This window comes from Ranitomeya imitator, chromosome 8 (assembly GCF_032444005.1).
Source record: "Ranitomeya imitator isolate aRanImi1 chromosome 8, aRanImi1.pri, whole genome shotgun sequence".
Lineage (NCBI taxonomy): Eukaryota > Metazoa > Chordata > Amphibia > Anura > Dendrobatidae > Ranitomeya > Ranitomeya imitator.
In genome coordinates, this window is record NC_091289.1 from 42,735,646 (window position 1) to 42,751,561 (window position 15,916).

The following is a 15,916-nucleotide window of genomic DNA, read 5'->3' on the forward strand; positions in this document are numbered from 1 at the left end:
AAAGGAAACCTTTAACCCCCCCCTCAGGTGTTACAAAGTACAAGAGACACACCTTGTGCAGTATTAATGCTGCACAAGTGAAAGGTTGCTCTATTAATTTGTCTACTTGCACACGCTGAATGAAAGACATACACAATTTACCCCATTCTACAGTAAAACTGTAGTGGATGCGTGACTTGGTTTTTTGATGAGACGCAGCACAGGTGTCCAAAATAACGCCTTGGTGCTTGGCGCAGCTTCCTGAGCGTTGTTATTTGCTGTACAGGAGTCTGCGCTCTTGTGTTATCCCTTGGCAATGCCCTGTTAGCGCTGCCCATCTTATGACCTCATTTCATGTTGGCCGGTGCGGTTAACGATGGCCATAAATCCCAGACCCACAGTGGCTTTTCCTAAAGTCACACTGCGGTGCTGGGATTCGTGGCCTTGAGCAGTAAATATTTTGGCCGCTCACACACGTCCTTACACCTGCTTCAGACTGGGCGGCCTCTGCTGATCCCTTCTCGCATGCCGCGGCCATGAGGCTGCACAGTCTGAAGAAGGCGGAAGGAGATGAGTTAAGACAGGCGAAGATATGCACTGCTCGTGCCCATCAATCACACCCTCGCAGTCAAAATAATTAAGACAACGAGGAGCATTTTATTCAGGCAGGGCGGACGAACAGGCGCAAGTAGCCAACCAATGATGTCAGAAGACGGGAAGCGCTACCAAGGGGGGTGCTGCGTATCATTAGAAAGGAAAGTCACACCTCAGGGACAGTGGAATGGTCTCAAAGAGACACATTTTGTACGTGTTGAGTTCCACGTGGGCAAGGAGAAAACGTCAGCCACCTTGTACAAATGCAGCAGTACTGCTGTACAAGGTGGCTGTTATACATAGAAACACCTGGGGGTGGTGGCCAGGCTCCCTTCAATTTCAGTTCATGTGCCTGCGTGGCGTTTGCAGGTCACGTTGCAAGCTACACAGCAGGGGAACAGCTGGCGTTGCTGAACCCCACTGACACATTGACTGGTGTTTTTCTCTGTGCAGATTGCATGTCCGGGCAAAAACTAGCGGTGTTAGAGCCCAGGGTCAGCAGGAGGAGGAGGAGAGGAGCAAAGTGTAGGCCGAAGCCTGCACTGGTGGCAGCTTTTGGTCGGTTGTGCCAGCGTGGCTTGTGCTGGACACGATGCCGGCTACACAGCGGGGGAACAGCTGGCGGTGCTGAACCACACTAACACATTGGCTGGTGTTTTTCTCTGTGCAGCTAGCATGTCCGGGCAGAAACTGGCGTTGTTTGAGCCCAGGGTCAGCAGGAGGAGGAGAGGAGCAAAGTGTAGGCCGAAGCCTGCACTGGTGGCAGCTTTTGTTCTGTTGTGCCAGCGTGGCTTGTGCTGGACACGTTGCCGACTACACAGCAGGGGAACAGCTGGCGGTGCTGAACCCCACTAACACATTGGCTGGTGTTTTTCTCTGTGCAGCTAGCATTTCCGGGCAAAAACTAGCGGTGTTTGAGCCCAGGGTCAGCAGGAGGAGTAGAGGAGCAGAGTGTAGGCCGAAGCCTAGTTGAACCAATTTCAAAGGTTACCTTTAACCCCCCCCTCAGGTGTTGCAAGGTACAAGAGCCACACCTTGAACAGCATTAATGATGCACAAGTCAAAGGTTGCTCTATTTAATTTTGCTCCTTGCACACGCTGAATTAAACACGTACACTATTTAGCCCATTATACTGTCAAACAGTTGTGGAGGCGTGACTTGTCTTTTTAACGAGACGCAGCACAGGTGTCAAAATTTGCACCTAGGTACTGGGCGCAGATTCCTGAGCGTTGTTATTTGCTGTACAGGAGTCTGCGCTATTGTGATCCCTTGGCCATGCGCTGTGAGCGCTTCCTGTCTTCTGACCTCATTTCATGTCGGCCGTTGCGGTTAGCGATGGACATGAATCCCAGACCCACAGTGTGTTTTTAAAAAATCACACTGCGGTGCTGGGATTCGTGCCCTGGTGCACTAAATATGTTTGCCGCTCACACATGTCCTTACACCTGCTTCAGACTGGGCGGCCTCATCTGATCCCTTATCGCCTGCCGCGGCCATGAGGACACCCAGTCTGAAGAAGGCGGAAGGAGATGAGTGAACACAGGCAAACATATGCACTGCACATGCCCATCAATCACACCCTCGCTGTCCAAAAAAATAAGACACCGAGGGCCGTTGTTTCGAGCAGGGGAGATGCACAGGCGCAGCCAGCTAACCAATGATGTCAAAAGACGGGCAGCGCTAACAAGGGTGGTGCTGCGTGTCATTACAAAGGAAAGTCACACCTCAGGGACATTGTAATGGTCTCTAATGAGACACATTTTGTACGTGTTGAGTTCCACGTGGGCAAGGAGAAAAAGTCAGCCACCTCGTACAAATGCAGCAGTACTGCTGTACAAGGTGGCTGATATACATAGAAACACCTGTGGGTGGGGGGCAGGCTCCCTTCAATTTCAGTTCATGTGCCTGCGTGGCGTTTGCAGGTCACGTTGCAAGCTACACAGCAGGGGAACAGCTGGCGTTGCTGAACCCCACTGACACATTGACTGGTGTTTTTCTCTGTGCAGATTGCATGTCCGGGCAAAAACTAGCGGTGTTAGAGCCCAGGGTCAGCAGGAGGAGGAGGAGAGGAGCAAAGTGTAGGCCGAAGCCTGCACTGGTGGCAGCTTTTGGTCGGTTGTGCCAGCGTGGCTTGTGCTGGACACGATGCCGGCTACACAGCGGGGGAACAGCAGGCGGTGCTGAACCCCACTAACACATTGGCTGGTGTTTTTCTCTGTGCAGCTAGCATGTCCGGGCAGAAACTGGCGTTGTTTGAGCCCAGGGTCAGCAGGAGGAGGAGAGGAGCAAAGTGTAGGCCGAAGCCTGCACTGGTGGCAGCTTTTGGTCGGTTGTGCCAGCGTGGCTTGTGCTGGACACGTTGCCGACTACACAGCAGGGGAACAGCTGGCGGTGCTGAACCCCACTAACACATTGGCTGGTGTTTTTCTCTGTGCAGCTAGCATTTCCGGGCAAAAACTAGCGGTGTTTGAGCCCAGGGTCAGCAGGAGGAGGAGAGGAGCAGAGTGTAGGCCGAAGCCTAGTTGAACCAATTTCAAAGGTTACCTTTAACCCCCCCCTCAGGTGTTGCAAGGTACAAGAGCCACACCTTGTGCAGCATTAATGCTGCACAAGTAAAAGGTTGCTCTATTTGTTTTGCTCCTTGCACACGCTGACTAAAACACGTACACTATTTAGCCCATTATACTGTCAAACAGTTGTGGAGGCGTGACTTGTCTTTTTAACGAGACGCAGCACAGGTGTCAAAATTTGCACCTAGGTACTGGGCGCAGATTCCTGAGCGTTGTTATTTGCTGTACAGGAGTCTGCGCTATTGTGATCCCTTGGCCATGCGCTGTGAGCGCTTCCTGTCTTCTGACCTCATTTCATGTCGGCCGTTGCGGTTAGCGATGGACATGAATCCCAGACCCACAGTGTGTTTTCAAAAAATCACACTGCGTGGCTGGGATTCGTGGCCTTGTGCAGTAAATAGGTTTGCCGCTTACACATGTCCTTACACCTGCTCCAGACTGGGCGGCCTCAGCTGATCCCTTATCGCCTACCACGGCCAGGAGGCCGCACAGTCTGAAGAAGGCGGAAGGAGATGAGTTAAGACAGGCGAATATATGCACTGCTCGTGCCCATAAACCACACCCTCGCTGACAAAATAAATATGACAACGAGGGGCGTTGTTTCTAGCAGGGCGGATGCACAGGCGCAGCCAGCTAACCATGATGACAAAAGACGGGAAACGCTACCAAGGGGGGTGCTGCGTATCATTACAAAGGAAAGTCACACCTCAGGGACAGTGGAATGGTCTCAATGAGACACATTTTGTACGTGTTGAGTTCCACGTGGGCAAGGAGAAAAAGTCAGCCACCTTGTACAAATGCAGCAGTACTGCTGTACTAGGTGGCTGTTATACATAGAAACACCTGGGGGGGTGGGGCCAGGTTCCCTTTTAATTTCAGTTCCTGTGCCTGCATGGCGTTTGCAGGTCACGTTGCCGGCTACACAGCAGGGGAACAGCTGGCGTTGCTGAACCCCACTAACACATTGGCTGGTGTTTTTCTCTGTGCAGCTAGCACTTCCGGGCAAAAACTAGCGGTGTTTGAGCCCAGGGTCAGCAGGAGGAGGAGAGGAGCAGAGTGTAGGCCGAAGCCTGCACTGGTGGCAGCTTTTGTTCTGTTGTGCCAGCGTGGCTTGTGCTGGACACGTTGCCGACTACACAGCAGGGGAACAGCTGGCGGTGCTGAACCCCACTGACACATCACCTAGTGTTTTTTTCTGTGTAGACAACACTTCCAGGTGGCAACTGACAGTGTTGAAACCCAGGGAATCAAAGAGGAGCAGAGTGTAGGCCGAAGCCTGCAGTGGAGCAAGTTGAAAGGGAACCTTTAACCCCCCCCCCCCAGGCATTTGTTGCTGAAAGAGCCATCTTGTACAGCAGTAATACTGCACATGGAAAATGGTGGCTCCGAAAATTATGCTCCTTGCAAACGCTGAAGTACACACTCATATAATGTGTCCCCTCACACCGTCAAACCATCCCGGAAGTGGGACTTTCCTTTGTAATGTGACACAGCACAGCCGTCATTCCAACCCCCTTGGTGCCGGGCACCACCTCCTCAACGTTGTTTGGTTCTGTCACGGAGCCCGCACTGTAATGTTATCCCTTGGCCATGCACAGTTAGCGGTGCCCGTCTTCTGACATCATGTAGGTGTCAGGCTGGCAGTGCCTGTGCGTCCAAGCTGCCCGAGATCCAACCTTGCAGTGTCATCTAATGTAGTCCCACTGCGGGCCAGGGATCCATGGGCATGCGCAGTGCATATCATCGCCTCTCACTCACCTCCTTCCTGCTTCTTCAGACTGTGCGGCGTCACGGCCGTGGCATGCTATTAGGGATCAGCTGACGCCGCCTAGTCTGAAGAAGCGTGAAGAAGGGGAGTGAGAGGCTAGTATATGCACTGCGCATGGCCATGGATACCAGGCCCACTGTGGGATCACATTAGACGACACTGCGAGGTGTGATTTCGGGCAGCGTGGACGCACAGGCGCAGCCAGGACGACAACAAATGATGTCAGAGGACGGGCAGCGCAAACTGTGCATGGCCAAGGGATAACATAACAGCGCAGGGTCCATGACGGAATCAAACAACGCTAAGGAGGCAGCGCACGGTGCCAAGGGGGTAGCAATGACGGCTGTGCTGCGTCACATTACAAAGGAAAGTCCCACCTCCAGGACGGTTGGACGGTGTGAGGGGACACATTACATGAGTGTGTAGTTCAGCGTTTGCAAGGAGCATAATTTCAAGAGCGACCTTTCCCTTGTGCAGTATTAGTGCTGCACATGGTGGCTCTTTCAGTAACAAACGCCTAGGGGGGGGGGGGGGACAGGTCCCCTTACATTTTAGTTGTGCCAGCGTGGCGGTCGCATGACACGTTGCCGGATACACAGCTGGGGATCAGCTGACGTTACTGAACCCCAATAACAGAGGAGCGACTGTTGACTGTGCACACAGCACTTCCAGGCACCAACTGGCGGTGTTAGAGCCCAGGGACAGCAGGAGGAGCAGATTGGAGGTATTGCCGCACACACAGCTGGGGATCAGCTGACGTTACTGAACCCCAATAACAGAGGAGCGACTGTTGACTGTGCACACAGCACTTCCAGGCACCAACTGGCGGTGTTAGAGCCCAGGGACAGCAGGAGGAGCAGATTGGAGGTATTGCCGCACACACAGCTGGGGATCAGCTGACGTTACTGAACCCCAATAACAGAGGAGCGACTGTTGACTGTGCACACAGCACTTCCAGGCACCAACTGGCGGTGTTAGAGCCCAGGGACAGCAGGAGGAGCAGAGGAACAGAGTGTAGGCCGAAGCCTGATTGGAGCAAGTTGAAAGGAAACCTTTAACCCCCCCCCCCAAGACGTTTGTAGCTGAAAGAGCCATGTTGTGCAGCACTAAGGATGCAAAAGGAAAAGGTTGCTCTTTTAATTATGCTCCTTGCAAACACCGAAGTAAACACTAAAAATGTGTCCCTTTATACCGTTAAACCGTTCCGGAGGTGCGAATTTCCTTCGTAATGGGACACAGCACAGCTGTCATTCCTATCCCCTTGATGCCGTGCGCTGCCTCCTCAGCGTTGTTTTAAGCTGCCACGGAGCCTGCGCTGTTCTGTTAGCCCTTGGCCATGCCCAATTAGCGCTGCCTGTCTTCTGACATAATTTGGTGTCAGGCTGTCAGTGCCTGTGCGTCCACGCTGCTCCAGATCCCACCTCGCAGTCTCATCTAACGTAATCCCACTGCGGGCCTTGGAACCATGGGCATGCACAGTGCATAACCTCGACTCTCACTCCCCTCCTTCCCTCTTCTTCAGACTGTGCGGTGTCACGGCCGTGGCATGCTAGGGATCAGCTGACGGCGCACAGTCTAAAGAAGGCGGAGGGAAATGAGCGAGAGCCCGAGGGGAAGATATGCACTGCGCATGCCCATGGATCCCAGGCCCGCAGTGTGACTCAATCAGAAGACACTGCGAGGCGGGATCTCGGGCACCGCGGCCGCACAGGCGCAGCCAGCCTGACACCAAATTATGTCAGAAGACAGGCAGCGCAAATAGGGCATGCCCAAGGGATAACAGAACAGCGCAGGCTCCGTGACAGCTTAAAACAACGCTGAGGAGGCAGCGCATGGCACCAAGGGGGTAGGAATGACGGCTGTGCTGCGTCACATTACGAAGGAAAGTCCCAGCTCCGGGACGGTATAACGGTATCAGTGAACACATTTTATAAGTGTTAAGTTATGCGTGTGCAAAGAGCTAAAAAAAAAGAGCTACCTTTTCCTTGTGCAGCATTACTGCTGCACAAGATGGCTCTTTCAGTAACAAACGACGGGGGGGGGGGGGGGGACAGGTTCCCTTACATTTAGGTTGTTGTGCCAGCGTGGCGGTCGCAGGACACATTGCCGGCTACACAGCTGGGGATCAGCTGACGTTACTGAAACCCAATAACACTGGGTCGTATGTTTTTACTGTGCAGCCTGCACTTCTGAGCCGCAACTGGCGGTGTTGGAGCCCAGGAATAGCAGTTCAGGTGGTAGAAAGATGAACACAGCAGGAGACCTGGATGACACCCAATTACTTAATCAGGCAGAGGAGTGGCAAATTCCTGCGAGATCCAGGCCTGGTTCATTTTCAGGAAAGTAAGCCGGTCAACGTTATCGGAGGATAGTCGCATGCGACGGTCTGTTAGTACACCACCTGCGGCACTAAAGACACGTTCCGATAAGACACTAGCCGCAGGGCAAGCCAGCACCTCCAATGCATACTGGCTTAGCTCTGGCCATGTATCCAGCTTAGAGACCCAAAACTTGAACGGGGAAGAGCCGTCTGGGAGTACAGTAAGAGGGCAAGCCATGTAGTCTGTCACCATCTGACGGAACCGTTGCCTCCTGCTGACTGGAGCCGCCGGTGATGGTGTAGACATTTGGGGCGGGCACACAAAAGTGTGCCAGAGTTGTGCCATACTGGGCTTGCCTTGGGCAGAGGCACTGCTTCTGCTCCCTCTTTGGGCAGAGCCTCCCCCACTGCCTCGACGCACTGAGCTGCTTTGTAAAGCACTAGCAGCACTCCTCTCAGTTGGACAGGAGAAGATGATGGAATTCACCAGTGTGTCGTGGTACTCCCGCAATTTACGCTCCCGGGTCAACGCAGGGATGAGGTTTTGGACGTTGTCCCGGTAGCGAGGATCGAGGAGGGTGAACACCCAATAATCAGGCATGTTGAGAATGTGGTCGATGCGGCGGTCGTTTCTCAGGCACTGCAGCATGAAATCCACCATGTGCTGCAGAGTGCCAACCGGCCCAGAAACGCTGTCCCCTGCTTGAGACATGATCTCTGCCCGCTCGTCATCACCCCACCCTCGCTGTACACACTGACCACTGGACAATTGTGTCGCTCCCTCCTCTGGACGGAGCTCTTCCTCCTCCATTGACTCCTCCTCATCCTCCTCACAAATTGGCCCCTGCGTACCCCTTTGTGAGGAACCACGTGGCGCTGACTCTCCAGAAGCTGATGGAAAAGGTGACTCCTCATCCTCCACCTCTTCCACCACATCATCCCTTAACCCTTGCAAAGTTTGCTGAAGCAGGCAGATAAGGGGGACAGTCATGCTGACTAGTGCATCATCTGCACTTGCCATCCGCGTGGAATAATCAAAAGGACGCAAAACCTGGCAGACGTCCTTCATAGTGGCCCACTCTGTGGTTGTGAAGTCTGATCGGCGCTGACTGCGACTTCTTTGCGCCTGATGCAGCTGGTACTCCATAACTGCTTGCTGCTGCTCACACAACCGCTCCAACATATGTAACGTGGAATTCCACCGGGTAGGTAGGTCACATATGATGCGGTGTTCCGGAAGGCGGAATCGGCGCTGCAGAGCAGCAATGCGGGATCTGGCCAAGCTGGAACGCCGCAAGTGAGCACACTCTAGGCGGACCTTGTGCAGCAGGGCATCAAGATCCGGATAGTCCCTCAGAAAACTCTGCACAACCAAATTGAGCACATGTGCCAGACATGGGATGTGAGTGAGGTTGCCAAGGGCCAAAGCTGCCACCAGATTTCGGCCATTGTCACACACTACCATGCCTGGCTGGAGATTCGCTGGCAGTAACCACACATCGCTCTCCTGCTTTATAGCATTCCAGAGCTCCTGCGCTGTGTGGCTTCGATGCCCCAATGAAACTAGTTTCAAGACGGCCTGCTGACGTTTGGCCACGGCTGTGCTCATGTCGGTCATAGGTAAACGTTCACGGGTCCATGTGGGGGTGGACTGTGACGGATCCTGCAGAGAGGAATCAGAGGAACTGGTGTAAGAGGAGGAGTCGATGCGTACAGACTGGATTCCTGCAATCCTTGGAGTGGGCAGGACACGTCCTGCGCCACTCGCACGATCTGTACCTGGCTCAACAACATTAACCCAATGGGCAGTGAGGGAAACATATCGCCCCTGTCCATGCTGACTGGTCCACGCATCGGTGGTGAGGTGGACCTTGCTACTGACGGCGTTCAGTAGCGCATGTTTTATGTTTGCCTCAACATGCCTGTGCAGGGCAGGGACAGCCTGCCTGCTGAAGTAAAAGCGGCTGGGCACCTTGTACTGTGGGACTGCCAATGCCATCAAGTCACGGAAGCTGTCAGTCTCCACCAGCCTGAACGAGAGCATTTCCAGGGACAACAGTTTGGCAATGCCTGCATTCAGAGCCTGTGCTCGGGGGTGGTTGGCCGAGAATGCCCGCCTTTTCTCCCATGCCTGTACTACCGATGGCTGTAGAGTAGACTGGGAGTGTGAGGATGACTGGGAAGGTGGTGCTGTGGGTGGAATTACACAAGGTCTCTGGGAGGAAGCCAAACCAGCTGTGCGTGAGCTGGAGGAAGAGGCAACACGAGCTGAAGAGGTGGTAGCTGCCGCTGTTGGTTGGCCTACATCTTCAGTGTGTTTCTGTAACTCCACCGCGTGCCTGGTCCGCACATGTTTCCACATATTTGTGGTATTGAGGTTGCTGACATTTTTCCCTCTTTTTACTTTATGATGACACAGCTTGCATTTGACAAAACAAATGTCATCTGCAACTGTGTCAAAAAAGGACCAGGCACTGCAAGTCTTGGGAGCGCCCTTTTTGGCTTTGGAAAGAGACAGGCTCCTAACGGGTGCCAAAGTGGAGGCTACAGGCTCCGCAGTCTTCCCCCTCCCTCTCCCTCTTTGGCCCGTAAGAGGAAGCTCTTCCTCTGAGCTGCTCCCACCACCTTCCTGTTCCTCACGCCACGATGGGTCAAGGACCTCATCATCTCCACTACCCTCTGCCACCAACTGCTCCTCCTGGGTAGTCTCAGCAGCACAGTACGCACGAGAAAGCGGCACCTGAGTTTCATCATCAGATGCGTACTGCGCTGTGGTCACCGGAGGCACTGGCCCACCTGCCTCTTCAGAGTCAGAGAGAAAAAGGTGTTGGGCATCACTGCACACTGCCTCTTCTTCCATTTCTCCAATGCTGCTTGGCTGGCCCCCTGTTTCCAAGCCAAGAGATTCAGAGAACAGAAGTAGAGACGGCTCCTGTCCTGGGCTCTCTGACTGCCTGGCCAATTTGGCAGGTGGTGAAGAGACAGATGGCTGCTCTCCAGTGCTCTGTGCCTGAGAGGATGTGGCACTAACTGAAGTCGATGCCGAGGCGTTAGCTGCCATCCACCCGACAACGGCTTCAATTTGGTCTTCACGCAGCAGCGGTGCACGGCGCTCTCCGACAAAGCTGCGCATGAAGGACTGTTCCCTGCTGAAACTGAGTGACGACGAGTCACCGGCGCCCGCAGCAGGCACAGAATCACCACGTCCTCTCCCTGCTCCTCTCCCTGCTCCGCGCCCACGCCCACGTGCCTTACTCCCTGCCCTCTTCATCTTGGTTGACAGATAAAGATAAGCAGAAAAGTACTAAGGCCTTAGTGTGCTTATTCCTGTAATGCTCCTCCTAACAGGTGTAAGAAACACTAATGTTGTAAATTGTGGACTAAACTTTATTATTTTGCAAATGTGGCCTACACAAGTGTAAGTTGTGTTTGGTGAACTTAACCTTTTTTTTGGTGCAGATCGGGCTACAGAGCTAGTTTAAATCACACGGAGACCGTGCAGACAGCCGTAAACGGCGCTGCAAGGCCAAGAAACCCTCCTCTCGGTTATCCTATATAGTGTTTTTCCACTATTTAGCTGGATACAAGTGGAAAGACACTAATAGGAATTTTTTTTTTCAAATTTTAAACTGGCTGCACTATTTGAAAAAAAGGAAATTGTTTTTCAAGGTATGAGGCAGTAACGCACCCTGAGCTGAATCCAACCGGCTATGGCTGCACACAGACTACAGGGCGAGCTGCGCTCACACAGAGACCGTGCAGACAGCCGTAAACGGCGCTGCAAGGCCAAAAAACCCTCCTCTAGGTTATCCTATATAGTGTTTTTCCACTATTTAGCTGGATACGAGTGGAAAGACACTAATAGGAATTTTTTTTTTCAAATTTTAAACAGGCTGCACTATTTGAAAAAAAGGAAAATTTTTCTCAAGGTATGAGCCAGTAACGAACCCTGAGCTGAATCCAACCGGCTATGGCTGCACACAGACTACAGGGCGAGCTGGGCTCACACGGAGACCGTGCAGACAGCCGTAAACGGCGCTGCAAGGCCAAAAAACCCTCCTCTCGGTTATCCTATATAGTGTTTTTCCACTATTTAGCTGGATACGAGTGGAAAGACACTAATAGGAATTTTTTTTTTCAGATTTTAAACAGGCTGCACTATTTGAAAAAAAGGAAAATTTTTCTCAAGGTATGAGCCAGTAACGAACCCTGAGCTGAATCCAACCGGCTATGGCTGCACACAGACTACAGGGCGAGCTGGGCTCACACGGAGACCGTGCAGACAGCCGTAAACGGCGCTGCAAGGCCAAAAAACCCTCCTCTAGGTTATCCTATATAGTGTTTTTCCACTATTTAGCTGGATACGAGTGGAAAGACACTAATAGGAATTTTTTTTTTCAAATTTTAAACAGGCTGCACTATTTGAAAAAAAGGAAAATTTTTCTCAAGGTATGAGCCAGTAACGAACCCTGAGCTGAATCCAACCGGCTATGGCTGCACACAGACTACAGGGCGAGCTGGGCTCACACGGAGACCGTGCAGACAGCCGTAAACGGCGCTGCAAGGCCCAAAAACCCCCCTCTAGGTTATCCTATGTAGTGTTTTTCCACAATAGAGCTGGAGACTGGTGGAAAAACACTAATAGGAAATTTGAGAAAAAATGTGCAGCAGGCTGCACTAAGAGCAAAAAAGAACAACTGTGTGAGGCAGTGTGAACCCCCCCTGAGCTGAATACAACCGGGTATATGGCTGCACACAGACTACAGAGTGAGCTGCACACACACACACACACAGAGACCTTGCAGAACGCTGTTAAAACAGCGCTGCAAGGCAAGAGCAAGGTGAACAGTGAAGAACACACAGCGTTTTGCTAAATTAGCCTTTGGAAAGGAAAATAAAGCAATTAGCTAGCTCGACTGGCCCTCAGTTAGAACACAGCGTCCTGTCCCTAACTGAAATCACAGCAGAGTGAGCGCAAAATGGCGGCAGCGCTTTTTTATAGTGCAGAGTGACATCATTTCAGCAGCCAATCCCAGCCTTGCCAGTACTTACATGCCCACCATGCTAAACAGGATGTGCCCACACTTTCATTCATTCCTCATTGGCTGCTGCGTTCAATTTGAATTCTGGGAACTTCCGATTCCGGTATCCGATACGCGGGAAGTATCGGAATTCAGTATCGGAATTCCGATACCGCAAATATCGGCCGATACCCGATACTTGCGGTATCGGAATGCTCAACACTAATTACCAGTGTCAGTGGTTTGGATCAGTGTGTCCTCAGGGAGCCATCAGTGTGTCATCTGTGTGCCATTCATTTTTTCCGGTATGGCTTAAGAAAAATCAATTCCGAAGCTTCTCCTATACCTTGCAATGTTAAACAGGTACAGCTCATGGGCACCACATGTGTGCTGTACATGTTTTACACTGACCTATTGACTTGTATTGGCACTTGTCATCCATGCTGCTGTTAAAAAATGGACGTCTCCGTGTGGTTTGCACGGACACAGGGTCCATGTAAACACACGGACATGTGCATAGAATCATACATCATAATGGGAACGTGTGGTATCTGTGAAAAAAAATAGATGGCACAAGTACGGCAAACGTGGACATGTGAAAGGGGCCTGAGGCCATGTTCCCACGTTCAGTATTTTACATCAGTATTTGTAAGCCAAAATTGGGAGTGGAATAATCAGAGGAAAAGTATAATAGAAACATATGCACCACTTCTGTATTTATCACTTACTCCTGGTTTTGGTTTACAAATATTGAGGTAAAATACTGACCAAATACTGAACATGTGGACGTGACCTTACACTGAGAGTTCTACCATGTCAGTCATTGTCTATGCAGAGCACAGAAGTCAATGTCAAACTCATCTCGACTGTTGCTGCCCTCTTGCATAGAACCACTGGTTGCTTCACTAATTCTGCTCACAAGCACTATATGCCTCAGTTGATGAATTCGAGAAGGAGTGGCACTTGCAGGGGCATTGAAGGTCCTCTTGGATCATTTACACAAAATTTTTCGCCCCCACAGAATGTGTCCTTGTTTTCTCTCACTATCCCATTGCATCTCCACGAGACCCAAAGGAGCAGGCTGGTCCCTTGGTGCCACTCATCCTCTCCTTACAGCCATCCTTTTTAGGTACACATTTTGGGGTATAATTTAGAGTCCAAACAGGACTGGTACCATATGCAAAGAAAATACCAGGGTTTACTGTGCCCAGGTTTGAACTTGAAACATCCAGTGTACAGTGAATGTGCTCGTGGCATGTACGGAGCTGAGCTTGTGCCACACAGAGCAGGTGCTGGCTGTGTATTACAGATTGCACCGCAGTTCAACATGCCGCCAATGGAACTATCCTTGATTAGATGCTACTGTCAATAGTGACAGTGGCATTTAATAGGTTGGAAATGGGGGCAGATGTCCCTTCCAACACACCGTAAAACCCTTGTAACATGATAGCATTGTCTACTGAATTCCCCCCAGTGTAGAGTTGATGTGTATCAATTCCGAGGACCCTGTCTATTGGCCAGGTCAGTATTCTGTGGCCGCTGGATGGGAGCCCTAAGAACCGCAACTCTTGCTTTGATTAGGTAGCCTGGCGTGACATCACATGTGCGCAACGATGACTTGGCATCAGGCCGGCTAATCAAAAGAGGAGCTAGTCAGGGAAAACACAGTTATTAGGGTTCCCGAACGACAGCCACTATTTGATTTGCATCAACTCTCCCCCATGTTGTACATCTATGAAGCACAATCTATAGCCGGACTGTATAGGCGATCGATGATTTTACACTGCTATATTGGTATTGTTTTCTATTGCACAAGGCATGAAGCGATCATAGGTTGAAGTTCCCTAGCAAAAGGACTAGCAAAAACAAAATGTAAAAAAAAAAGTATATATTTAAAAAAATTATAAAAAAGCATGCAGGTTCATTGATAAAAGCATAGCACAGCGTAAAAGAATTACATTATTTGGCATGACTGTGTGCTGCACCATCTAATAAAATGACAATATTTATCCCATAGGGAAACTACAAAATGAAATGGCAGAATTGCTGTATATTGGTCCTTTTACCTCACAAAATGTGAGCAGATAGGAAAGTCGCATGGACCGCAGAATGGAAATAACTAAAACAACCCGTAGAAAGCTGAAAATAAAATGACTTAAGAAAATCTAAAAGTTATAGCAAAAAGGGGCCCAATGGGACTGTCACCCCAGGGCCCACATTGGACTGGTCTGTATACACTTTCTTTAGGAGGTCTGCATTTATTTTTTGTGAAGGGATCATGGCGGGCAGTGCCCCTCAGCTTTGGCAATGCTTGTGAGGAAGATTTTAACCAGGTACCTACGTATATTCACCACTACAGAGTTTATAACTGTTTATTACAGTCCAGCCACCTCACCACAGGACAGTACACACTGACCACCTCAGCACAGGACATTACACACTGACCACCTCAGCACCTCACACTCATGCATTGCACTGACTGAACAGGACGTCGCTATAGTAACGTTTATACGCTCAGTCTAGTGTATCCATCCGCCGGTCCTATTTCACGTTTGGCTAGGACTCATGAGCCCTCATGAGCACTTTGATGAGGTAAAATGTTAATCTTCTCCACAGGAGCAATTTGATTTTTAGCAATCTTTGTTTTATATATGAGGAAGAAAAATGATAAAATCGCCGCGGACTATTTTTCTCGGCGGATGGACATCAGTTTGTCGTTACTTTCTGGAGTTTTGTACACACAGAGTTGCGGAGGAGGTAAGGAGAGGAGCTGCACCTGCTGACACTCGGCAATAAGACCCTCGATACGACAGTCCCGTGAACTGGGCAGGGGTCCTAGGAAATGTCAGATTTGTATTTTATAACTCAGAATGCATTGATGTAGGCTTACAAACGGCGAGGCACTACAATTCCCAGCATGTAGCGTGATACAAACGTAGCCTGTGCCAGAGGGTGAAAAAAATGACTAAATATAGAAAAATGCACTTTAGTAGGACGCACTCCCGTAAATTTTACTGGGGGGGGGGGGGGGGGACATTTTGCAAGATTGATGATAAATGTGTCGTCTCCTTTCCTGCCGCCTCCGATAGTTCATTTCTGCTCTTCAGTTTTTTCCTCCCATTCTTCTAGTCCTGATTTTTTTGTATTCATCCATTTTTTTTTAAGTGGACATACCCGTAGGAGTTTTTTTTTTGTTCGCTGATAAAATTGTCATGTACCATGTTTAGTATGACCGGCGATTGCAAGGGTATCGGTTGTCTTTTTTTTAACATTTTCGTCAGAACTTTGTAATAAAAAAATTGGATTTATGTGGCCTGGCTATTTTGCTAGAGCCTTAAAGGGACACTGTCACCTGAATTTGGAGGGAACAATCTTCAGCCATGGAGGCGCGGTTTTCGGGTGTTTGATTCCCCCTTTCCTTACCCGCTGGTTGCAATATTTGATTGAAGTTCATTCTCTGTCCTCCATAGTACACGCCTGCGCTGTGCAAGATTGCCTTGTGCAGGCATGTACTACGGAGGACAGAGAATGAACTTCAATCTAATATTGCAGCCAGCGGGTAAGGAAAGGGTGAATCAAACACCCGAAAACCCCGCCTCCATGGCTGAAGATTGTTCCCTCCAAATTCAGGTGACAGTGTCCCTTTAACTTTTTTTTGAGCTA

General features: G+C 50.5%; 1 protein-coding gene across 1 annotated transcript in view; it reads left to right on the forward strand.

Moving 5' to 3' along the window:
- The first annotated feature begins 14,952 nt into the window (after positions 1 to 14,952).
- Positions 14,953 to 15,916, forward strand: part of CFAP92 (cilia and flagella associated protein 92 (putative)) — a 144,032-nt gene continuing 143,068 nt past the window's right edge. The window contains exon 1 of the mRNA XM_069737595.1: positions 14,953 to 15,010. Within this exon, the coding sequence (XP_069593696.1) occupies positions 14,953 to 15,010 (58 nt within the window). The remainder of the gene's footprint in view (positions 15,011 to 15,916) is intronic.